Source organism: Pyxicephalus adspersus, chromosome 3 (genome assembly GCF_032062135.1).
Source record: "Pyxicephalus adspersus chromosome 3, UCB_Pads_2.0, whole genome shotgun sequence".
In the NCBI taxonomy this organism is placed as follows: Eukaryota; Metazoa; Chordata; class Amphibia; order Anura; family Pyxicephalidae; genus Pyxicephalus; species Pyxicephalus adspersus.
In genome coordinates, this window is record NC_092860.1 from 119,180,222 (window position 1) to 119,205,707 (window position 25,486).

The following is a 25,486-nucleotide window of genomic DNA, read 5'->3' on the forward strand; positions in this document are numbered from 1 at the left end:
CACCGTGCTGTCAGTATAAATCTATGCACAAATTTAAATAAGATGAGAACAGATGGATGACCAACAGACCTCATCAAAGTGTTGCAGTTTCACTGTTTAGGCCCAAGCTGTGAAGGGTCCCAAACCAGGTTGTATTCATTAACAGCAAAGTAGCTTTTGATAGATGTATAGTACTGGACAAATATGCCTGATACAAAAAGATAGAAATCTGGCTGAACAGGGCATGTATTTTACTCTTTATTCCCCCTTTGCTTGAATATTAACTTTAAAGCTGAGCTGCAAGTTCAAGGAAAAGCTTCCCTAGGTGTTGCAAGTACCTCTATGTCTAAAGAAGCACTTAAACCTGCAATGTAAAGCTATATATATATAGTGCTGCAGCATGTATAGGACACCAAATATGTCCCTGGGGCAAAATTAGTCAATAGTAAAAAAAAAGTAAAAAAAACTAGTGGTCATTTCCGGGGCAAAAATTTGAAACTCAGGGCTGTCCCCTGAAATCCTGGACATTGGAAAGTTGTAGATTGGGCTTACTATATTTAGTATTAGGCATTGCAGGAATAATAAGATATACAGTATGAGCAGTGTTTGTTCAGGGTGGGGTCAAATTAGTGTTTTACAGCAACTCAAGTTTTTTGCCAATGTGACCAATCCTAATCTTTAATGTATGTGTCATGAGTTGATTAAAATTGCATCCTTAGGACACAGTGTTTATTAGACATTTATTTCTGGATGATTCAGTTTCGAGGAATAATAAAATTAAGTACCTGTAATGTAACATTTTAATTAACAACAACCTAAGCTTCCTTCAGCAACTATTCTTTTTATAGACCTAGATTTCAGCTCATATCTCCTTAACAATAAGATAAGGCATTGCAGTGACTCAGTATGTGCTAGCCTAAGATAATTAAAAATGCTTTTTCATAAAAAAACAACAGCTTTTTCTATTTAATCATTGCAAGGCTGATACACTTCCCAAAGTCAGAAGGTGTTTATCTAACAACAAAGTCCTAAAAGCTTTTATCTGAAATATGTCAACTGAGAATATTTTGAGGGACAGAACTAATCTTTGTCAAAAGAAAAGTGATTGTTCCTGCCCAGAGTAATGGTCAGCAGGCAGGGCTCTGTGGATAAATGGGAAGAGATGATGCAATTAGAGAATTTCGACAGAAGCTGCTCCTCGATTCAGCGCATTATTTCCAGTCCACAAAATCTTTTGGAGAAAAAAGCAGACAGTTTCCACTGTCATCCCCATTTACGCCTATTTTAATAGCTGCAGCCTATTCCTGTCATCCTGCTGCGTCTGTGTCAGAACTTTAGGATGTGTGCTATAATTGTTCTACACAGGGAAAAGGTTTGGGAGATTGAGCACAAATACTATTTTTTTTTAACCTAATCAGACACATACAGATATGTCAAATGTCACCACACTGATATCTGAATAAAAGTAAAGGTTTGTGAACTCCATCCTATCATTTATAGAATAACTGCACATTATTTACAGTTATTCTTTGCCCACTACATATACTTAAATAATATAAAAAGCACCGCTTATCTAGGATGTGCCAATAGCTAGTTATATATACCCCACCTGCTGTGTCTCTAATTCTCGTCCTCCTACTAAGTAAACACTCAAACACATGGGCCAGCTTGAAAGTAGATAGGCTCGCATTGTTCTTTATGGAAATTCGGTCTACTTCCAAACCAGCACATTTTTAGCAGCGGGCTGCCCAAGTGTTTACAGAAGCGGATAGAAAGCCCTCTGATGATGAGACAATATATGCTGTGCTTGCATAGTCTCTTTCCTTGTTACCCATAAACAGAGGTATTGCAGGAATGTTGAAGTGGATCTGTTGCCTTCTAGTATATGTGATGTGCGTACCTCGGGAGGCTGCAGGAAAAACCAGAATGCTCTCGACTAGAAGAGAATCAAGGTATGGGGAAAGTACAAAGGTGCGAGCACCAACAAAATGTAAATAGAAATGATGACAATAAGCTGACTTCCTAATATTATACTATATATTATATACTAGAAAGTGTGCTTTAAGTGCAGAGGAGGGACAGAGAATAACTTTTTTTCTGTAAAAGTACAGTATCACCATAATTCTGAACTGATAAATAATGATGAAACATAAATCCAAGCAAATCAATATTTCCAACATAAAGGTGCTTTGATTTTACGCTCCCAAAGGACAACCCAACTGTTGATAAAATTGAACAGCATCCTCTGTCTGTGGAAATATTCATAAACAAAGTAACAAATAAAATGGTTGCATATTTGGTCTTCGTCTTCTACACTTATACTATCACCCATGTCTGTCGTCTCATGAATAGGCAAATCGGAGAATAGGAACAAAAAGGACCAAATCAAAAGGTAGGTGAGGATAAAGAAACTATAAATGTGCAATACTTCAAATGAAACAGCCAGTGTGTTTTAGTGGCCAAACACTGTGAATTTGAGTTTCATCAAAACTTTATTGGTCCTAGATGAATCATGACACATTCAGATGCATTTCATCCTCTGGTGGTGTTTATTAATAGATGCATGTATATTGCCTGATCTGCACATACCTTGGTTCAGCTGGCACCAATAAAGTTTCAATGTTGAAACAGATTACTAATGTGCAACCTATTATTTTCATTTGTGCCTACATGTGGGGAGCTTTCAGGACCCATAGTCTAGTCTGCACCCATTGTTGCTTTTAAATCTGAATACTGTGTATGATGGAATGGTTCCTATCACTACCTGTGAATGACGAGTTTAGAAGGAATCTGTATGTAAAACTACATTAAAATCAATATTAAATCTGTTGTACTCTGTTGTATCTGTTGTGTGTCTAGGACTACATTTCTGGCTTCATTATGAGATGGATTTCAATAAATGTATTCATTTTTCGGTTGGTTGAACAAGATGTGTCTTTTTTCAGCCTCAATATGGAATTGTGTAGGTTGAAATGTAAAGTTTAAAATGAAGTAAACAGACCTTAAAATATAATTTGAACAGCCATGTTGAACAATACATACTAACAACAATACATATACAATGAAGAATTTGTTGAGACAACAGCATTGAAACAGAATGTAATTGGGGTTAATCTTCCTTTGCTTAGTATTTGCAAGTCATGATTTTTTTTTCTTTTCTATAAAACAGGATGAATAATGAGTTCCTTGACTCATTACATGTACATGTTGTAATGCTTTGAAATGCTCTAGGCTGGAAATTAAATTTTACAACAATACCTGAGACCTGTAGCAACTCGTCTGAAGTGTGATGTATAAACACCTTGAGATAAATCTAACAATGCTGATCAAGTACAAGCTGAATGGCCAATCTATCATCTCTTCTTACAATCACCTTATAGAAAATCAAACAATAGTCTACTAAATAGAACATTTACCATGATTCTGAATTACTCTAATAGCGCCTTTGTACCCCAGGAACAAAACACACAACTTACTGAAGAATAAACACAAACGCTTGGCTTTGTCTATTGATGAGACTGCACCTTCAGACACCATGGTGGCTCTATTGATAGCTTTCTCACCTTATAGCTCCAAGTTCCCAAGCACAAATTCTAGCCAGGTTACTATCTCGATGGAATATGTATGTTCTCCCCGTGTTTCTTTGGGTTACCTCTGGGCACTCCACTCAGTTTCCTCTGACATACCAAAAACCAGAATCATGGGGTATTCTAACTTCTATCCCATTCTATGACTAACTATCCTTGGAGCTGTCAGGTAGTCTCTCCAAGTACATAGAGACATTTATTTGTTACCTGGCGCAGCCAAAACAATGGTAGTTTGCAATATATAACATTTTTGTTCCTTTTTTAGTTATCCTTTGTGGCTATCCAATGATATGGCATTTGACCCATCAAGAACAAGGATGGTGAGACATCAGCCCATTCCTTAACATAAAAAGAACCTCCCAACCAAAGTGTCTGACTTTATTAATGACCAACTTTTATTGTGATCAACAAGCTATATCATTTACTACTTATGACCCCCAAAAACACTCTAGGGGAGGTTAATAACTTAATTATTCCTTGCAAGTTAAATTAGGCCTAAATCATAACTATTGTAATGGACCTACATTGGAGGACAAAAATCATAATCATCGTGCAGAATGATCAGGCACCAAAAAAAAACACCAAATACATCTTCCTGTAACCTTTTGAATATGCATTTTGCTTAGCTTTAGGTGGATACTGGCAGATATTATAAAGATTCTTGGATGCCGGAGAGAAGATACCACTCCCAGGTGCCACTTCCAGCCATGCATAAAATATATGGCTATTATCTCTATGGCAACGAGAGGTGTTACATTTTAGAATTTAATAGGGGATTATTACATTAGAGTGAGAGATTGGTTGACCATGAAGTTAAGATATCTGGCTTAGTGGGTAAATTATTGGTGTAATAATGTTACACCAATTTACGTTTCTTCAAATGTATAGGAAACTGACTCTTCATCATTAATATGGGCATCACATTTATCTATCCATTTTCCATTTATTTTTTTATCTTATTTCTACAATGTTTAATCTGACTACTACCAAATCAATAGGTTTTATTTACTTGTGTTATATATATATAATATATAATATTATTATATATTGGCCCTAACACGTTGGGGACCCCTGCTGTCCCTGAGTAACTCAATCCTGCTGTGCCCAATAATCACCACTCTTTCTCCTGGACTCAATATATAAAAAAATAAATTAGTACACATGTTATCAAAAAAAACTAGCAGTGGACCCCCATTGTTCTGAAAGTCTCAAAGAGGGCGAGCAAATCTTTACAAAGACATTGTTATTGAGTAGTTTTTCAAGTCCGTCCAGCTTGTTTCAGCAAGTTTCTTAAGAATGCGGGTTCTGGTTAAATGATTGTATATTTATTGTATATCAATTTTGTTGCATTCTTTTTTAGAAGCTTTTTTTTACAAAACTAATTTAAACAAGTAAGTAAATAAAGAGTTTAAAGTAAACCTGGGTTTTACACATTCAGGCCAAAAAGCAAAAGGTTTGCATGTATCCCCTCCCTTTACCCCCAAACCAGTTACAAAGCAGTGTGCCACTTATTCTATTTCACGGAGATGAGTTGCTGAGCTTTGCCCCTAAGCTGTAATGTTTGGGGTCCCACGTGCAGTCCTTTTAAACTTTATGAAGAAAATTGGAGAGGCTACTACAGACCAGCCATTCTTGAACTTTCTATCATGGAGGAACCCTATCAGAAATTACTTTTTGGTCTTCGAGAACCCTTACTATAATTACTATATGCACAACTGACCATATATTAGTGTGGTGGGTCAATGGCAAGAATGCGTACTTTGGTGGCCAATGGGAGGAAGGTCATTGGTGTTAGTGGTAACTGACCTGAGAGGTCCATAAAATAGATATTGTGAACACATTTTTTATTTTTAGACCTTGTATTTGTCTCTAGCTCTCTAATTATTTAGGCAGTTTAATGTGCATCTATACCCCCAAAAAAGTATTATTTTTTTCTTTTCAGGCTCTCTTAGCTCATTGTAATTCTGCAAATATCATTATTTTCCCTTCCAGACTACAGTAAGGTTTCCATTGTATCTACGAAGGCATGCGCAGTTGTCACACAGACTAAAGTGCAGACCTCCGTCTGTGTTCCTTCCTATTACATAGTGGATTGATGGGAATAATGGTTGACAAACAAGGGATATGGATGTGTACTCACTTGACATCTCTTGTATCTCACAATGACAAGATCAACTGTATTGATATTTTCTGCACTTGCTAAAAATGTTCTTAGTCCTAAAAATAAAACAAATCCAGCTACTACAATTAGGTTTTGTAGGCTGCAATATATTACTTTTTTTTGTTCACATGTGCTTTAAAGTCTCAGTATTAAAAAAAATCACAATAAAAAACAATTTTAGGGTTTCTCGGGTCTAGGTTCATCAATGTTGAAATAAGGTCAGTTGACTACCTGAATATACTGAATGATCATGATTTTACATCAATGAACTTTTTACTTCCCTGATGGCATGGTAAAGAATGGCTCAAGGAGCATGAGACATCATTTTTACACATGGATTGGCCACCACTGAGTCACCACTGGACCTTAACCCCATTGAGAATCTTTGCGATGTGCTGGAGAAAACATGACTGTGTTCATGACGTCTCATGTTCATCAAACCACTTTCTTACAATTTGACATGAATCTTGGCATTATCATCTAAGGAGAAAAAATCTTTAAAGAAAAAAACTGGTTATTCAGTATATTTATGTAGTCAGCTGACCTTTTTGGGGCATATAATGTTGCTGAACCCAGATTTGATCAACTGAAGCAACCCCAGATCATAACACAGGCTTGGGGACTTTTGTAGACAGACAGTGTATTTACACCCACAAATTTAAAAAGATCGTAAATACCTATCCATTGTATTTTTTATGGTTTTAGGTTGTTGCAACTCAAAAAACATGCAATGATATGTTTCTGGGACTAAATAACTCATATTGGCGAGAGAGTATTAACCAAAAAATGCCTTTGGAAGTTATATAAGCTATGGAACCAACTGAATTCCCCAACTAAGAAATCGTATTCAGGTCATGTACGTTAAACTTCCAGAGTAATGACAGCAACAAAATAGAACTATTTAACTTGTAGACCCAGCACAGCACACTATTGCCCCTACAAAAAGGTGGTAATCTGAAAATCCTTCCTCTCAAAGGCCCTGCACACATTATAAACATTCTTTAGGCAGCTAACTGAATATTTGTTAATGATTAAACACTAGACCACAGGCTAGCTTGGGTTTATCACACAAAGGAATTCCACGCTGAACTGCTTTGTAGACATTTCCGAGTACACAATTAAACAGAAAGGACATACACGGAATACATTATGGTGCTTACGTCACTGAGCAAATTAAAATGCCAACTACAATTGCTATGGTAACCTTTTTTTCCTATTAATACTGTCAACCAATCCAGTTCTTTTTTTGGCTTGATTTACAATAAAAGACAGAAATATATACATAACTCAGCACATTATTTGTAGCACTAGTTAAGATACGTGAAAGGAGGTTGTGTTTTATCTGCCACTAATATTTCTGAGGCAAGCCGCATGCACATTCCTGTCTTATCTAGAATCACAGATAAAAAAAAAAAACAACAAAAAGCACCTTTTATTACAGGAAGGAGACAGAGTATTACTCAACACAATTTCACATGTCCCATGGAAAATTGTACTCCTACACCAGCCACAAAGCAACCGCACATTCTCCACTCCATATGGGAAAAGAATGTCGGGGGTATCTAAAAAATGTAGTTTTTGTGGCCAAAACAGAAATTTATAAAAATGATGTATGAGAATGTTCTACTAAAACCACACTGCATTCCTAATCTTCCTAATCAAAGTAAATGTCATAGTTTGTGAAGGCACTGACAAGGAAATAATGGATCCTGTGGAAAGGTGGGAGACAAAGGGCAGGTTTATTAAAGTTCTTCAAGGCTGGAGAGGATACACTTTCTTTAGTAAAGCTGAGTGATCCAGGAAACCTGAAATGGATCTGGTCCAGGATTCAAAACATTTGCTTGCGAATAGCAAACAAGTTTGAAGACGTCCATTCCAGGATTGCTGGATCACCCAGCTTCACTGATAAAAGTGGAGAGCTTTAAATCAGGCCCAAAGTCTGGAAAATAGAAGCATATTTACAAAAATAATTGTGTCATTTATAGATGAGAATTGAAAATGACTAATTTACAGTGGTCATTGGTCAAAAGGAGGCTACATGTGCAAAATTTACAGTAACATGTGGTTATTCACATTTTGCATATAGCAGGGAAATAATGTGTGTTTAAAAAGCATTCTAAGTTTTTTTTTCACCTGTAAAAGGTTTGTGTGGTTCTGGTTGCTGGCCAAACTCCTATTTGTATTGAACCCTGCTGTGATGGTGTTGTGATAAAGTACACAAACTTTACAGTAGAAATAAAGTTCCACTATTCAGTTTGCATGATAAGGCGTTATTGCAGAAAAGGACAGGGGATGTCCCTTGTGCAATACCAAATCTTAGCTGCCTAATTGCCCCGGCTTTCTGAAGTCAATGCTGAGCCTAAAGAATGTTGTCAGTTCTTGTCACTAGAACGCAGACAGATGAGCCGCATGGATTTAGTTCAACTTTAAAGGACAATATATATAAAAATATATTGTTTACACACTATTCCTCTGTCAATGATTACCAGGAAAAAAATTACACACTGCCTTTGACATTATATCTGTACTCTCAGAACAACATAATTACAACTTTAATTGCTTTTAGAATGTTGAATACAAAGCCTGAACTTTTTAAATAGCACCTCAGCAGAAAGTTGATTGCATTTTCTTTGTTCTTGTTGTTCCTTTGTTTTAAATGGTTAACATTTTAATTACATGTGTTTAAAGAATTCTTCTATGTCAACAGAAAAAGGGGCTTAATCAGCTCCCCTGCTAATAAAGGTAAATATCTGACAGACACTGTCAAGAGTTCAAAATAAAACAGCACAACAACCACACTACAGTGTGACTGCCACAAAGCCCTATTATGTTGAATAATTTGAAAGTACAGCCAACAATGTATCTTAATATTGGCCTATGAAAAAAACAGGTTTTGACCCTAGTAGAAGCACTTAATAATTGTTACTGGAAATGACCAGTATTCAAGGTTTCTAGCGACATTAGGAATGAACAAGAGCTGTTATGTTCTATGGGAAGGGAAAGTTGCAAGACACCCTTTGTTCTCTATAAAACATTAAAATAACAGTGGCATGGCGGATTACAAAGCAACGATGGAAGACAGCTGTACTTATGCTAGAAAATCTAGAATCTTTACTCTAGTCCCAGATCTCGCTGACGTGTTCTTTGTTATGTAGGAGAAGGCACACTATGATTAAACTTCTTTCTTCAAAGCAAGAGTAAACATTACCTAATCATTTTCAGCCCCTTGTTACTTTGACCCAAGAAAACACCTTTAAAGCAAAGCAGATGTCTTGCTTCACAACATAATCATGTATCAAAGGCAGCAAACCGCTTTTGATTAGATTGGGCCAATTTATGTCCAGAGATTTTACAATGAAAATGATTAAAAATGCTTCCATGAATGAAACCTGGGGCAAATATGAACTTCAAGGAAACATATATAGTCCCTTTACTATTTTCTTTCTTCTAATCTTTTTAATTCTGCACAGAAAGTCTAATGATTCACCTTTGCTATTCTGATAGTTTTGACTCCTTTTCTATCCACTTGGGAGTTTTGGGTGTTCGAGGCCAATATTGTGTGTTTCAGAACCCCTATCTCTATGATATAAAAATGTAATAAATATCCAACAGGGGTAGCGGGAACTTCTCATAATGGCCACAGAATATGTGCAGATGTTTGTACTTGAGCAAAGATATACCCCAAAGAAAGCCCCCGAGATATAGGAATCTGTCAGGTGTTTCAATATTGTAGTATCAAGCAAAAAATAACCTTTCAATTTTGAGAGAACTGGAAATGTGATGGATTCATATGACCAAGACATTCTGCATGACATTAAAGCTCTATGTACGGCTTTACTGAATGAGCCCACCATGCACATTTCCTGTATACCATTTTGCAGCATGTCTTTCATGAAGTCATTGAAAGGCAACAGGGTTGTCCAAACACCATTTACAATACAATTCCAGGGTATAAAGAACAAGCAGATGAAATAAGGGTGGGACAAAGTTATTTGTCTATTTACCTGCCAGGCTGCCTCACTCAGCAGGATGTTAAAAAATGCTCAGGCTGCTTCAGCAGATTTCCAGCCCACAGCAAGACAAACATGTTTGTTTTACATCAAAGAGACCTGAGCAGTTTAGAACAAGCTATTGAATTTAAACACTGATAAAGGAATAATACTAAGCACAACAGATTCACAGAAAAATGTATCTGAAGTTGGCACTGGCGATAACTGCATTTAACGCTTCTCCTTTTTCTTCCCCATACATAAAAAGCAAACACATTTTCCTGATAATACACAAAACATAATTTCCTGTGTTTTATCTTCCTAGTGCAGAATGACAAAGGAAGGAAGAAAAACACAGGTACAAAGATCCTGAACATCTTCCCATCCAATAAATTAACATACGTGATTTAATAGCGAGATAGGACGGGGAGGAAAAGGAATTATGTATTTACATAATTGTAACTTAATTGTTTTAGCAGCTGGAAGAAGGGAGAGGAAAGCGGGCAAAGTCTAGCTCGTAAACCACACAGGATGAATGCTTTATTATCATTGATGTTTTTACACCTGGTCAAGTCTTCGTAACAACTAGTGCCCTTTATATATTATGGTACTTGCCATATCATTCACATCTTTGTGTCTCTGTTATTCGTGAATTTATAATGCAGTTTACCTGCACAATAAAACACGTTTATAACGCTTTATATATATATATATCTATTTTTTTTTCTTTTGAGCTGGTACCAGGGGACTTTGCTTGTTACCAGAGACTGGCAAAGTCCATTATGTATGTTTTCCCGCATGTTATAATAAACATTCATTGGCCTTTTGACAGTGGTTCAAAAATCAGACATTACAGTGCAAGTATATCAACAGCACCATTTTCTGTCTCCCAGAAGTTCTGATCTTTGAAATAAGTACTACTTTACAGGACTGGTGATTCTCTTTAGTAAATCAAACTGGTTCCAAGTAAAATAATATATAAGAAATGATGTGCCAAGATCCAGAAATGTCGGACAGACATTGGGCCACTCAACCAATTTATAAATAGTAAAAAGAAGCTCTTACCTTTTTCTTCATGTATGGTGAAGACTCCAACTCCCGAGCCATCCCTTATTGAATATCGGATCTCTCCATCTCTACCTGAATCTTCATCATGGGCCAACACAGTCATCACCGGTGTTCCTATAGGAACGTCTTCTCTTACTACTGCTTTGCCAACAAAGTTTGAAAACAATGGAGTATGTAGGTTTTCATTTACATCAATAATTTCAATACTGATGTAGCATGTGGATGACAAGGAATTGGGCTTCCCCCTGTCTTTTGCCCGGGCAGTTAGATTATAAATCTGCTTGTCTTCATAATCTAAATCTTGTACTATCCGCACAGCACCACTTAGTTTGTCCACCTCAAATTTCCCATCACCATTTTCTAGAAGACTATATCGAACTTGACCAGAGAGCCCCATGTCGGGGTCATAAGCATCAATCCATGTAACTAGAGTTCCTATGGGAAGATCTTCTCGGATTTTAACATGATAGTTGGCTGGGATAAAGGTAGGAGGGTTGTCATTAACATCTTCCACTAATATTTTTAGAAATACAGTTGAAAACAATTGAGGTTCATGTTCTGCTTGGTCTCTAGCTTCTATTTTGAGCACATGTGTGTCCTGTTTCTCCCTATCTAGTGGTTCAAGGGCCTTCACAATGCCAGTCACACTGTCGATAGTAAAGAGGTTTGTATCTGTGAGAATGGAATATCTAACATCACTATTGGCTCCAAGGTCCTTGTCTACAGCTTCCATTTTAATAATAGCTTGGTTCCCTTCCTCATTCTCCTTCACTTCAACAGTATAGCTATCTTGAAGAAACTCTGGAGGGTTGTCATTAGCATCAAGTATTCCAATGTCTAAAAGATGCCAAGCGGATTTCTGTGGTATCCCAAGGTCATAAACCGTGATATTCAGTGTGTACTGATCCTTCTGTTCCCTATCAAGTGGTGAAAGAATTTGTAGCCAACCATTTTCCATATCTATAGTGAAGCAGCTATCATTGTTACCTCCTGAAATAGCATATACCAGTTTGCCATTAAAACCAGAGTCAAGGTCATCAGCTTCCATGTGGATTACATCTGATCCCACAGCCATATTCTCTTTAATTACAATCCTGCTAGGAAGTGTGCTTTTAAACTGAGGTGCATGTGAGTTTGCCAGGTGGGTGTCAAAATAGGTTTCCTCCAGTGATCCACGATTAAATAACTTATTGGCTTGAAGAAGTTTCTCGGCTAGTATTTTGGCTACTCCAGTTTCCTCACACTGTAGGCAAACAGCCTTACGGCTTGAGGTTACAGTAATATTGATAAAGATTGGTTTGGCGGAGTTTTCTCCATCTGTAGCAGTTAATTTCAAACTGTAAAAGGAAACTTTAGCGCCAGGGCCATCAGAAAGAGACTGTTTCAAAGAAAGGACTCCCGAATTAGGATTCACTGTAAACATATCAAACTCATTCCCGGATTCTATTCTGTATCTTACCAGCTGGAGTTCATCGGCATCAATAGCAGAAATAGTAGTTATTTGTTCCCCAATGCCAAGATCTTTGGGTACAGAACCTTCACAATTTATCTTCTCAAACATTGGTGTGTTATCATTTAAATTATTCAAAGTTACTGTGACAGGAGATTCAACCTCTCTGCGATAAGGCAATCCCCAGTCAGATGCCCTTACTTTTAGGTTATAGACTCTTGGCATCAGCTCATAATCCAATTCTTCTGCAGTACTAATTACACCAGAGAAAGAATCAATGACAAAGGGCACAGGATTAAGATTAGCAAAGCTGTAGGTGACATAACCATTTTCTCCTTCATCTGGGTCAATGGCATTGACAGTAAGCACAGGACTACCTACAGGGACATTTTCATCCACAATGGCTTTATAGGAAGTTTGGGTAAATTCGGGTGGATTGCTGTTTGTGCTAAGGACTTTGATCATCACTTTTGTGTAAGCTTTTTTGTCACTGGTCATAACATCTAGTTCAATGTGGGAGGAATGTTTTGCCCTTACAGGCTGCAAAGTTGTTATCAGGCCAGTGATCGGGTTTATATTGAATCTATTTCTGTCTGAAGAATGCTTAATCACATACTGTAGATGTGGGTGACTTGGCACAGCTTTAACCATAACTATGGGAGTATTGGGGGGTGCAAACTCACTCACTTCTGCCTTGTAAACATCATTTTCAAACCTTACTGGTCCATGTTTAAATCTTGAAGAAGTCACGTGGATGACTTTTGGAGAAGAAAATTGTGGTGGAGAGCCCTTGTCTTTAGCTTGTAAAGTCAAGTTAAATCCATATGGATGTGTTTCCCAATCAATCTCCCTAACAGCTACAATCTTATATTCTTTACTTCCAGGAAAGGATCTGTTGGTCCTAAAATACATTAGCGGGTCACCAGCAATTATATTTAGCGAGGCAATTTCACCATTGGGCCCTTGGTCATGGTCATCAACAGATAAAACTGCATATGTTAGATCTTTATCATGGTCTGATGGAGTAAGTGTAACAGCAGAGATAACAGGTGCATTCTCGTTGGCTTGTTCCACATGAATGTTCAACCTGGCCATACTACTAATGCCACTACTTCCATATAACTTCATTCCTCTGTCAACCGCAAGGATTTCCATATTGTACTGCTTGGTATCTGAGTAGTCAAGTCTTCCAGTGAGTATAATAGCACCACTAGTAGGATGAATAGCAAATATGTCAGTCCTTTCTTTAAAGCTGTAGTAGAATTCCCCATTGGTACCAATGTCAGCATCTGTTGCACTGACTTTTGCAATGCTGGTCCTTATTGCTGTGTTTTCAAGCAGCGAAACACTGTACAAGGTAGGTGAAAACAATGGTCTCAAGTCATTTGTGTCCAGCACTTGAACCCGGATTTTTGTGCGCGCTTCAGCATTGGAGTTCTTCTCCACAGCTTTGACAGAAAGGAGGTAGTGGTCTCTGACCTCTCTGTTAAGTATCGCAGTATTACCTCCCTTGGTTCGTATCCTCAAGAAGCAAAAGTCACCCAAAATGTGCTCTTCAGCTTTAAAAAGGTTTTCATTGTCACCAGAGACTATTTTATACTTAATGTCCCAGGAAGGATTTTTAAAATAAATACCCATTTTTGTCGGGTGGCCCACATAAGTCTTTGCAGCAGAATTTTCATAGATAGTGGCATTGTACTGGTGTTGTGTAAACTGAAATGATGCAGGAAAGTGCAGTCCATGGCTTCTGTCACAGTCCCCAAAATGTTGCAGTAACATCAGTAAGAGCAGTGTGGTCAAGTATTTCCCCATGATGGATGATGTACACATTGTCACCTGCAATTAAAAAACAAAAAGAAAATGTAAAATACTGAATCAATAAATAAAAGTAAGGTTTTCAATATAAAGTTTACCAGCTGTATACAATTGTGGTAAAAAATATTATATATAAAACATAATTTTTATCAACTATCGTTTAGACTCCTTAAAAATAATTTCTATTCTAAATGTTGTCCAGTTTTTTTTTAAGATCTTTCCTAGCAATTTTGAATGCTTTATCACATTTAACATTACCAACACCACTACCATAAGCAACCCTTGAATCAGCTGCAGGAAAAAGTAATATGTCCAGGAGTTTGCTTGTCCTCCCCATTTTCACTTGGGTTTCTCTCAAGCATTTTGGTTTCCCTTACAACCCAAAAACATGCAGTTAGTTAAAGTGCCTTCCCCAGAAATTGTCCTTCGTATGTGTGAAAGATTAGCAGCAAAACCAAAATGCAGCACAGGTTGCTGACTGCTGGGTGTTTTATGCATGACCGATAATAATGAAATAGAATAAAACCAAATAAAGAATATATATTACATATCCTAAAGGTATAACACATGTATTTATAGGATTTTGGGCACAAACGAATGGGTAATCTCATGGTTGCACACATTTTGGATGGCATTGTTGTTGGATGGGGATTGTTAACAAAAAGTAACATACGTTTCAAAATCTCAGCTTCCTTGAAAATTGAACAAACAATGCTAATGCGGCCCCAACCAAACATAGTAAGTATGTCTAAAGTTATGTTTTAGGATTATATCTGCTTTTGTATGTTTAAATAGCCCAAATAAATGTCCAGGGAAAATTTACAAAAATTATGTAAGTAGTTTATTAAAAATTAATTTCAGCAGTAGAAGGTGATTATAAATGAACCCCAGGCACTCCACTGGGGGGCACAGCAGAAATCTGCTAATATCATTAGTACAATCAAATGGGTACTCCACTGGGTGCCATGCAGCAAATCAACCAATGTCATTAAGGCAATACAATGCCAGCTTCTAATTGGGATTAATTAAATTACCGTAGAATCTAACTGTGCTCCTGAAATTTACTATATTAACTGCTTATTTGCAGTCCAAGCTGGAATTAGGTACCAATGTGGAAAACCTTTTAGGTCAATGAATAGACTCTCGAACTATACAATACATACTAGGTAAAATAAAAGTACAGGTACTAAGAGAGAACTAATTGCAGGAGTAAAATAAAAGGTGTCTGAAAATCCAGAAATAACACTCTTCTGAAGCAAGATACAGATCAGTAATTACTGGCAATAAGCATATTCATGTAGTACTTTACATATGATGATAAACTACAGAACTGAATATTTAACACTGTCAGTCCTACTTATGATTGTGAATAATGTAAAATAAATGTTCTGCAGAAAGGACTGTAGGCATTGCAGGTGGATTTCATTATCATTGTTTTTAAAACATTTCTAAAAATAGTAAAGTTGTTAAATGCAGAATATCAATCTATCCAGCATTGTCCTATACCAGAAAGATGTCTCAGCTCTGACATGTCTGCATTTTTACATATTCAGGAATAGTTCAGGGGCTGGCCACTAACACGGGAGGCGTGTATTGGCATTTTATGAATAGGATAAGGTCATATTTTATTTTTAATGATAGGTTGCTTTAATAACACAGCAAAAAATAACAGTGGCTCGGAAACTCGTAGAATTGTTTTTTTTTTTTGTCCAAACCACATTCTTCAACTATGCCAGCTAAAAAAGCAGGTACGTCATTCATCCATTTTTCTGTATTTGAAGTTTGCCATGTTGTCCTTTTCTATAATTGTACATGTTTTTTTTTTCAGCAACCAGTTATTAGGTAAAAGGCACCGCTAAAGCCAGTGGGCCTGAATTTTTACTGTCAGGTTTGATACATTTTTCAGTTCCATGAGACGATAACTGTGTTTTCAACACAGAGCGCCTGATTTATTAAAGCGTTCGATGACTGCAGAAAATAGACTGTCATGGGGGAACCTGGGTGATCCAGCAAATCTAGAATTGATTTCGTAAATATAATTAGTCATTAGTTGGAAAATATTTTCAATTCTGAAACAGATCCATTCCAGGTTTGCAAGATCACCCAAGTCCCCCGGATGGGTTTAATAGGTCAGGCCTAAAGTATCCGGACAGTGCTTTGCATCCACACCCTTGGACTAAGCTTTCTATCTTCATTCTATCCATGTAAGCTGAAAAATACAATTCTCTGTAACCCTAACAAACCTATATTGTAACCTAACATGAACCAAGTCTACATTTATAAACTAATTTATTCTGTGTCAGGATCGCCAGCAGACCTTTATTTTCCAATAAACTATATTGGCACTAAAATCCTGGCACTAGAAACTGCAGCTTTGCCAACATTAATTGTGTGGGTGCACTGGATCCTTAATTCTGGGAGCCTGGCTTCAAATAATTATTACCATTAAAAACCGGCCGATGGTATTGTAAAACTGACATGTCTTTACTCCATACATAATGACAGCAGCAGACTTTAATCAGTTTAAAATTTGTCAATTTAGAATCAAATGACTGCAGTGCTAAGATTTTATATGGGCAGCTAACTGCATGCAAAACTGTCATGAAGAAGTACAGATTCCTGCCCTGTCTTCACATTTAATTTAACAGATATTAGGACCAATCTGTTTGAAGTAAAAATAAATCAAAGTGAATTTGATCAAAACTCTACTAAAATCTCATATAACCTTTAAAGAGTGAATACAATTTTCTATGTTATCTGTTATTAAAACATTAGCTACTGCCATGAAAGTCCTTGTTCAGGTACTTCATAGGCTGACAACTGTTTATAATTGTGATTGAAGAGTATCTTGCTAGTATAACGCAGGAAGAGACTATTTTATGGAAAAGAAGTAGCAAACACAGAGCTTTAGCAAACAAAATGTCATCCGCTGATCCATTTTTCTTGAGATATGCCATTCGAGAGTTAAGCTACGTACACACAATGGTTCTCATCTGATAATCGGCTCAGGGCCAATATTGGACGAGAATCTGAAGTGTGTACAGCGCACGTGGTTCATCATCTGAACGACCGTCCTGGTGGATCCATTGACGATGAACAACGAACAATCGTAATGCAGGTGAAGGGGGAGAGCGTGCAGCAGGGTGCCGCTCCGTCGCTCCCCCCCTTTCCATTTGCATAGAGCAGAATGATGCTGTATGTACAGGGCTCGTTCATGCATCATGCAATATTAGTCGTTTGAAAGGAACATAAAGGATCCTTTCCAACAACTATTATTGCACGTGTGTATGCGGCTTTAATCCTATATCCAGACACCCATGGGCGCTGCAGGAAAACATTACTCCCAAACCTGGATTTTCAGTGATTTCTCAAAGAAAAACATACTCAGGTGTCTGCTTGATGTAAAGACCTGGTGTTATAGAGAACATTGATAATTATGCATTTGTTTGGAAAATATACAGTTCTTTTAGCTACTCAATCTTATAAAAATACATTTCCTTTGTCTTTCCCAAGATCTAACCTCAGAAACATAAAGGCTTATAAAAAAATAATATTTAGTACAATTGGGTGCTTGTATCAGACTGGACACATCTGTGGTCAGGTACTGAGACTAGTACACCCCTGAATAGTGGGACAGGTGACATAAATACAGAAGACCACTCTGATTTTAAAGGAATTCAATTACATTTTTAATTATTAACAGCATCTATTTTTAATATTTCATACAGAAGAACTTTTAGATTCAGAACCCTTTTTTTTACAGCTGGACCACAATCCAGTATCACCACTCTTCAAAAATATCTTTCTCTGCTGTTACTTGACCATGGCTATCAAATTTCCCCATATATTCCTTTTGATGATATTTGTCATTTGTCAACCCTATCTGAAAGATAACCTGGTATGTCATCCACAGGATCAACTCATCACTGATCACAGGCTTCTCCCTACTTGTCAGCCGGAAATTGTAAAGCCGAAAATTGCATAATGTATACCTAATACACTTTGAACACTGGACGGGTAAAGTATAATATTCTTATAAGGTATATTATTGTAATTCGTATAAATTATATACTTTTTTGTTTTAGGCATAAAATCCATGCCTAATGAAGCTATTGTATCCTATTATATGCCACAGGTGTATAGAAAATACTCAGCCAAATGGGTGACACCAAATACAGCCACGAAGTAGACTTGTGTTCTTTTGTCACCCTGAGCTTGCTATTGGAGTATAAATGAGCAGCAGCAGAAGGCTGAGGATGACATACCTCTACTTTTTCCGTTCCTTCCCCTCCTAATAGCATGTTTCCTATCTACATTTGTATTGGCTTCTACCCCTTCCTCTTCCTCTAGTACTTGGGGCCCTTTCAGACACGTATTCTTAAACCACGTGGTTACCCAGTCCCTTTATGTTCCCAAGAGCAGTTTTTTGGTGTCAACCGGAACATTTGACGAAAATTTTGTCATGTGGCTGTGTGGTTTTGGTGCAGTTTACAGTACCATAAAGTAATATGGCCATCTCCAGTTCTCTAGCAGCAAAGGCAACAACAACACAATCGTGTTCAGCTCACTGAGGCTGGAGGCTATCTCTGTGCAAGTTAATGGAAGTGGCTGGCTGCTCAATGGAACATACAGGAATCATGCCACAATCCACCATAGAACTTAGGAGCGCGGTTGATCATGCGGTAAAGCGCAGTGGTTTACCGCACATGCGAAATTAGCCTTACACTAGGTGAGTAGAAAAAAACAATTGCATAATTTATTCATGAATACAGAGCTGCATTGTTTTGTGTCTTTTATGTCTTTAGCTTTAACACTCTAGTGTGTTTTTATTTTTTATTTTTTTTTTATTTGAATCATCAGAAAAGGCCCAGATATGTATTCTAAAAGCAGTGTTAGGCTTTCTGACCAACAACTTGTACAGCCTGCCTTGTATGATCCTAAGATGTCGCTCTCCATCCCCCACCAGAGTAAATACATGAATTGATATATATTTAACAACAAAACGCTGCTTTCCTCAGTGACAGGTCCCAGTAAACAATGGTTCACTGCAGTAAAGTCAAATCCTTCCCTGCTGTTCTTTTATGCTTGGAAACAATTGGAGATTTGCTACTATCACAATAAATATTTCATTTATAAAGCTTTTTTTTTTAGCTTGCAAGAATTCAGTCTCTTTTTCGCTAAGTATTATGAGAAGGACGGGGTTACATTAAAGAAACAATTCCAGCCAGGATGAAAGTAAATCCATGGAAAGAGAATGTTTAGTAAAAGAATACGAGTATGAAATACAGATGATAGTTTGTGAGATCTCTCAGGAAGAAACGTCTTTTTGTAAACTGCAATGCCGAGAGGCGTCCAGGCAGCTGGGGCTGAGAACAATTCTAGTGAAGTCCCAGTACAACGCATTTTTACTGTTACAATGAAATTGTAAGGACGAGGCGGCTGCTAATCCAAATTCTGACATGCTAAGCTCTGCGTAGAGGAAGATAAATTCTATTTTCATTTACCACGTACAAGTTGGGTTTACCCTAACTCCATTTTTATGCTATTTACACATTAAAACCTATTGCTAAGATTACATTTTGTAGAGCCTAAATAGACAAAGCTTGTTCATAGTTTTAGATAAAATGTTTAAACCCTTCTTGCTTGCGCCCCCTTGTAGCCGTTCACCCTACGTGTTCTGGAAATGGTTGTCAATAGGACAGCAAGTTACAAGAAATCTAGTATTTTATAAAGTTACCAGAACATAAATAAAGGTTAAATCTTTCACCTTCTCCAGAACATCTAAGTGCAGAATATGAGCTCACATAGGATTTCCCTTCCCTGTGCCAATCCACATACGAACATGCCCATTTTGTCCTGGGCAACCTTAAAAGTTACATTCTTATCGGTTACATCTCTGCGAACCATTTACAATGGCTTTTGACTATTTCTCTACAAATACTTTGATGGAGTCAAAAAACTTTTTTCATTAGATACACTATAAAGAACTTTTTGGGTGATTTTTACATTGACCAGTAAAGTGTAGTTCATGTATATGTATATTTATCTTTTTGTATACAGGTATATACACTTTTTATTGTACATTTAATGTGACCTTATTTTCTTTAGATGCATTGTGCTTTAAAAGAATGTCAGGTCAAGGGTCACAGCTAGGACTTTTACAATCCCCCCACATGCTACTTTACCGTGCACAAAGCAGGCTAGCAAACATAAGCAGATGCATGAACGGCTCTACCGACACTAAGAAACTGTTCATTATACAAGATGCATATGAAGTTCGGAAAAGAACATGACTGTGAATGAGGCCAAATATGTAGCTCAGCTTATCTATGCACTTATGATTGAGGTTCTGACTCTTTCAGGGTGCCAGAAGCAATTATTTTCATTTTATGCACAGTCTGATTATCACACCACAACCATCTGTGGACAGGTTTCTTTGAACACATGTACTAGAATGGTATTAGTAACTGTTTATGAGGCATCTATATAAAAGACGGCACCGTCTAGAGGAATGTTGAGCAAAGGCTCCAGTAAAGTCTGTTAACTAGGTGCAACATATTTATAACTGGAATGCAGCCTTTCCTCCCCCACCGCTATAACATGGTTACTGGCTCTTTTATGACTGCTGGCGCTGGATATTTCCAACAGCAGCAGTACCCTACAGATAAAGAAATATACTACACATTGCACGGCCATGTTTTAAGAAACAAATAAATGTTGTACGATTTTAAAGGTTGCCATATAATTATGGCTAAATTCAGACTAGCAGTGTTTATTGTCCCCAGGAATCTGCTGTCAAACACTAGGTGCACAGGAGTAGTAACAGACTCTGCAGGCAAAATCCTAGTAGAGCTGCTTGCCTTTTTTGTAACCACTTTTAAACTGCTTGCAAACTCTTAAAGATGGGTGCACAAGCATTTCTAGGCACCAATTCAAGTCCACAGAGGCAGCATGATTGGTAAACCACTACTAGATGCTGCTTGTAGCATAAAAAAAAAAACTATGCAGAAATGTTGCTGCTTTCTACCATCTGTCAAATAATCAAGAATGAATCAATCTATTTGTCTAATACTGACCAGATTATGCAAGCCATTTTAGTGATAAAAATACTTGAAAAAGCTGCTAGTCTCAACTAAGCCTAATTGTATAAAAAGTGCAACATTTTTATTAACAAATACACAATAAGAAGTGGTTTTCCACAAGTTTGTAGAATTTATTTAAATTATTTGAACCTAAAATTTCTCTACTAGGATGGATGTGGCATTTGTTACAGTATAAGAACTACCTGTGCTGATGTCCATTGTGATGCCGACCCCATTCATTTCTATGCAATGTCTGATGTTCCTGGATATCGGACACTATATAAAGTGCAATACTACACATAGTGAGTTTTTTTTTTGGTGGATTTCTTAAATACAAGAGGAAGTTAGAGTAAATCTTTCTAAAATGCAGGACAGCTTTCTCCGAAACTGGTATCCCAACTGGAAGATTTCCTCTTCTATGTTTAAGTAACAAACTTTGTCTCTTCTACTTTCTATCAAGATGACAATTGTCACAAAGGTAAACACAGAAGCAGAGTTTTACCCAGTGAGAGCACAGTTAGGCAACAAAAAGGCTTGGTTCAGACAAGTGGTGGGATCAAGCATTCCCTTGTGGCTCCCACCAGCTGCCAGCACTGCTGCATTGGTTCTTAAAGAATCAGCACTTGCAAATTTGACAGCAGGTGGAAGTTAGCGCTACTGACCCACTCACTGCCATGTGGGATATAATGGCCTACTAGGGGTAATGCAATGTCTCACTCAAAGAAACAGTACAGTGGCATGAGGAAGCAAAAACCCCACCACAACCTCACCGCCGGTATAAACATAACCTGAAAACCTGACTCAAACTATAAATAAAAAAATAATAATGATAAAATGTGAAAAATATATGTGAAATATGTGAATATGTGGAAAAAGCATGCTGGCTGAAATACGTACATAGGCAATCTTTTGTATCCTTCTCTCTAAGAAATACATTTTGTTATAATATTGTTTTTCCAAACATAAAAAATAACACATAAATAAATAAAATCCAAACAAAAACTGAATAAGTAACTATAATTGGTCTTCTTTTAAAGAAATGTACATATAATTACCATCTTTATTATTCACATTAAGAGTAATAAACAATAAAGTTGTTTATGTTGTTGCAATTATATTGGGCAGATTTGTTTTCTATGATCATAATATTCCTGTTTAATGATAATAATGTTGTATAACGATACATGTACATTGGGCAGGTCTATTTTTCCTAGAGTTTCAGGCGTACACAAAGGAGGAGAAATACAGTCCAAACAACCTACTATCTAGAAATACAAAGAGCTGTTCTTTGCTTCCTGGACAACCTCTAATAATTTCCTACAGCATTTCCAACACGATGAGCAAGCAATACATTTGAAGTCAGCACTGTCTGTATTGATCAGAGCTCCCTCAACAAAAGCCTTGGTCTACAGCAATGAATCCTCTGAATAAGTCCTGTGATTGTAAAAAAGGCAAAGGAATACTTTGTGAAAGGAAAGGACATCATACAGCATATAGAAAGTGGATGAACAGTGTTTTTTTACTCGGTTTCTTAATTTTCCTTTTCATTGTATAAGATAAAACTAGAATATTATATATGATTACTTTACTTTTTCTACTGGTCCATTTTACTGCAATGTTGTGAATAGCTTCCTCCTTTTGCTTTTTATCATTTCCAGTTTCATTCAAATGTTATCATTGAAGTGTCAACACAATGGGGTTTATTTATAAGGAAGGGATTTCGACATTCACTGAAACATTCCCTGGTGTAGAATCAATTATTGCCACACAAGGACCTGGAAGATTCTCTACCAGGGACTGTTTCAGTGAAAATCAGATTTGCTGCTTTATAAATGGACCCACTGTGATATTTCAAACAGGGCAGGGATACATCAGTCTTTTGTAAATCAATGTGAATATTGGTGACTACAAGGAGTTTACATGTAGTTGCTCCCTCTTTCCTTTTCTCAATATAAATCTGGAAAAATAAACTATCCATAAATAGATGAAAATCTCCATCAAAGAACGGGCTTATTACCACCTCCAGTTAACCCCCTAAACTGGCTGATTATTGCCTTGGGCAGCAGAATCATCTTACAAGATTATAGTTAGATGGGAAATAAAGAATACTAAAAGCGCTTTACACAGAACATAAAATTGATGTCTTCTTTTGGATCAACATAAATTATTACAGTATGAAGGCGTTAGACCTGCGCAGGTAATTATATATAATTATGACGCATATTAGATGAATAAGCTATCAGAAACTTTTCAATGACGAGCTTGAACTGATCAGGATTTCAGTAATTAAGACATTCATGAAAAGACAAATTCCAAACAAGCGCATGTTGCAGAATTGCGCAGCCAAAGAGAATTCAATAGAGTGCTCTATAACTCTTCTTTGTCTGTCAGGAAGGTCTGCTGGTGATAGCATCACACCGCTCAATACAACATAATATTTTATTTTCCCATCAGGTGTCTGTTTTTACTCATCTGACTTATTTCTACAGCAACCCAATAAAAGAAAACTTGGTGCATTTTTTTAATAAACAGATCAATAGTACCGGTACAGCAGCGCCCGAGGACTGCTATCAATTATTAGTTTACTGACAAGCAGAATACGATGCACTTCAGCGGAAAACTACAAGTCTTGCTAATGGAGGCTGCACACCCATGTTTGGTTAAGCCAGATGTGGGAAATAAATCAGAAAGGAATAATTACAAGCATGATATTTCATGCAGAAACAGACATGGGGCATGTTTTCTACAAACCACTGACAATATAGAAAATAATGCCTACAATGCACTTACTGCAGGGGGCTGTAGTTTAGGAATAATGGCAACAGGGTGCTTAATAATAAGGAATGTGTAGCCATTGTTTCTTTATTGGTAATATTCAATTGCAGGAACCCTTATAAACTTCCAACCCAATTTACTGCATTATGCTGGCTGGATCAGACTCATCCAACATCATCACATTTAACTTTTAGGTTCCGACCTACCACAGAGGTGTGAAGGCATTATAAAAAGGAAGCTGTTTTCTCTACTTTAGTAGTAGGATGTAATAAAATCTCATAAACATGGCATGGCTGAGATACGGTAATTCACACCTCCCAACTTTAGGAGAATCGGCAGAGGGGCATTTTTAGCTCAAGGTATGTAGGCAAATTACATGAGCTTGCCATGCCCCTATTTTGGGGACCATAAAAATCAATACAATGCTTAAACCAACAAGTGATTTTTTTCTTTTTTTTTAATAGCTTTCCGAAAATTTACATGCCTTTAAAAAATTTATTTTTGAATATATTAGAGAGTTGTATATAGAGGTATACAAAAAGATCAGGCTTCAAAGGAAGCTTCACCTATTCCAAAAATGGCTGTATTGCACAGTCTAATTTATTAATTTGGTGATATTAGATTTTTATTTTGTAATGCAAATGATTTCCCTGCAATCTTGCTTTCTCCCACATACAATGTTGGTAGGCCATGTTCAGAAGGGAAGATTATGCCAAGTGGTACCATTCACCCCCTTGAAGCAGTACTACAGTACCCAAAGCCATAAATGTCATTGAAACAAATGTGAGTGGTCCAAATCCCTCTCTGTGCATATGTTTGAAAGTGATGCTATTGCACTGCAGTTTTTTAGAAGTTCCTTGAGAATTCCTAGGTTTGTCTTCCACTCAATTGCTTCTATTGACTTGCATTGGAACCCTTTCCAACTGTGTTAGTAAGCATTTGAAAGCAGATGACTTATGGAATGACATGTGGCAAGAGAACTGTAAGCACACCACAACCATTTACTAGAGCGCTTTGGCAAATGCCCATATTTTACATATCTATACCTTCTATTCCACTTCAGTGTGTATAGTGGATTCATTTTAATTCAATTGCTGCTGGAGCACCTCAAGGTTGACATGCAATGTATGCTAATCATTTAAATATGTGTTCAATGTATTTAGCCAGATATATCAGAAATAATATTTACAGAAAACCATATTGAGAACCTTGAGGCAGCAGGTAGTGAATGTGAGGTGCTCCAAATATATTAGGGCTTGCTGATCTGTAACATCATACCCCAATGGGATCTCTCCTACCCAGGTAAATAACAGATAGGCCATCTGTTCCTCTCCAAAAACACTGACCTCATCTACATGGCTGGTTTGCAAGATCAATAAAAAGGTGAAGAACTAGTACTGGGCTTTCCTATTATGTAGCCTAGAATTATTTACACTCAAACATGGAAGCACTCTGAGACTTACTTACCACTTCCCAAATCACCTGGAATCCATATCTAGAAGTTTTACATGGGGTTCCAGGTATTTGTTGCACAGATTTACACCAGTCATTAAATCCCTCAGCATGCAAACACTTTTTTA

At 37.0% G+C, this 25,486-nt stretch overlaps 1 protein-coding gene across 5 annotated transcripts in view; it reads right to left on the bottom strand.

Annotated features, from left to right (window-relative positions):
- The window catches only part of FAT1 (FAT atypical cadherin 1), a 157,873-nt gene that overhangs the window by 100,197 nt on the left and 32,190 nt on the right, over positions 1-25,486 (bottom strand). For all 5 annotated transcript variants that reach the window (XR_011919964.1, XM_072406160.1, XM_072406162.1 and 2 more), the window contains exon 2: positions 10,782-14,070. Coding sequence is in view for 4 of the 5 variants with exons in the window: in XM_072406160.1 (XP_072262261.1) it covers positions 10,782-14,064 (3,283 nt within the window). In the remaining variant the exon portion in view is untranslated. The remainder of the gene's footprint in view (positions 1-10,781; positions 14,071-25,486) is intronic.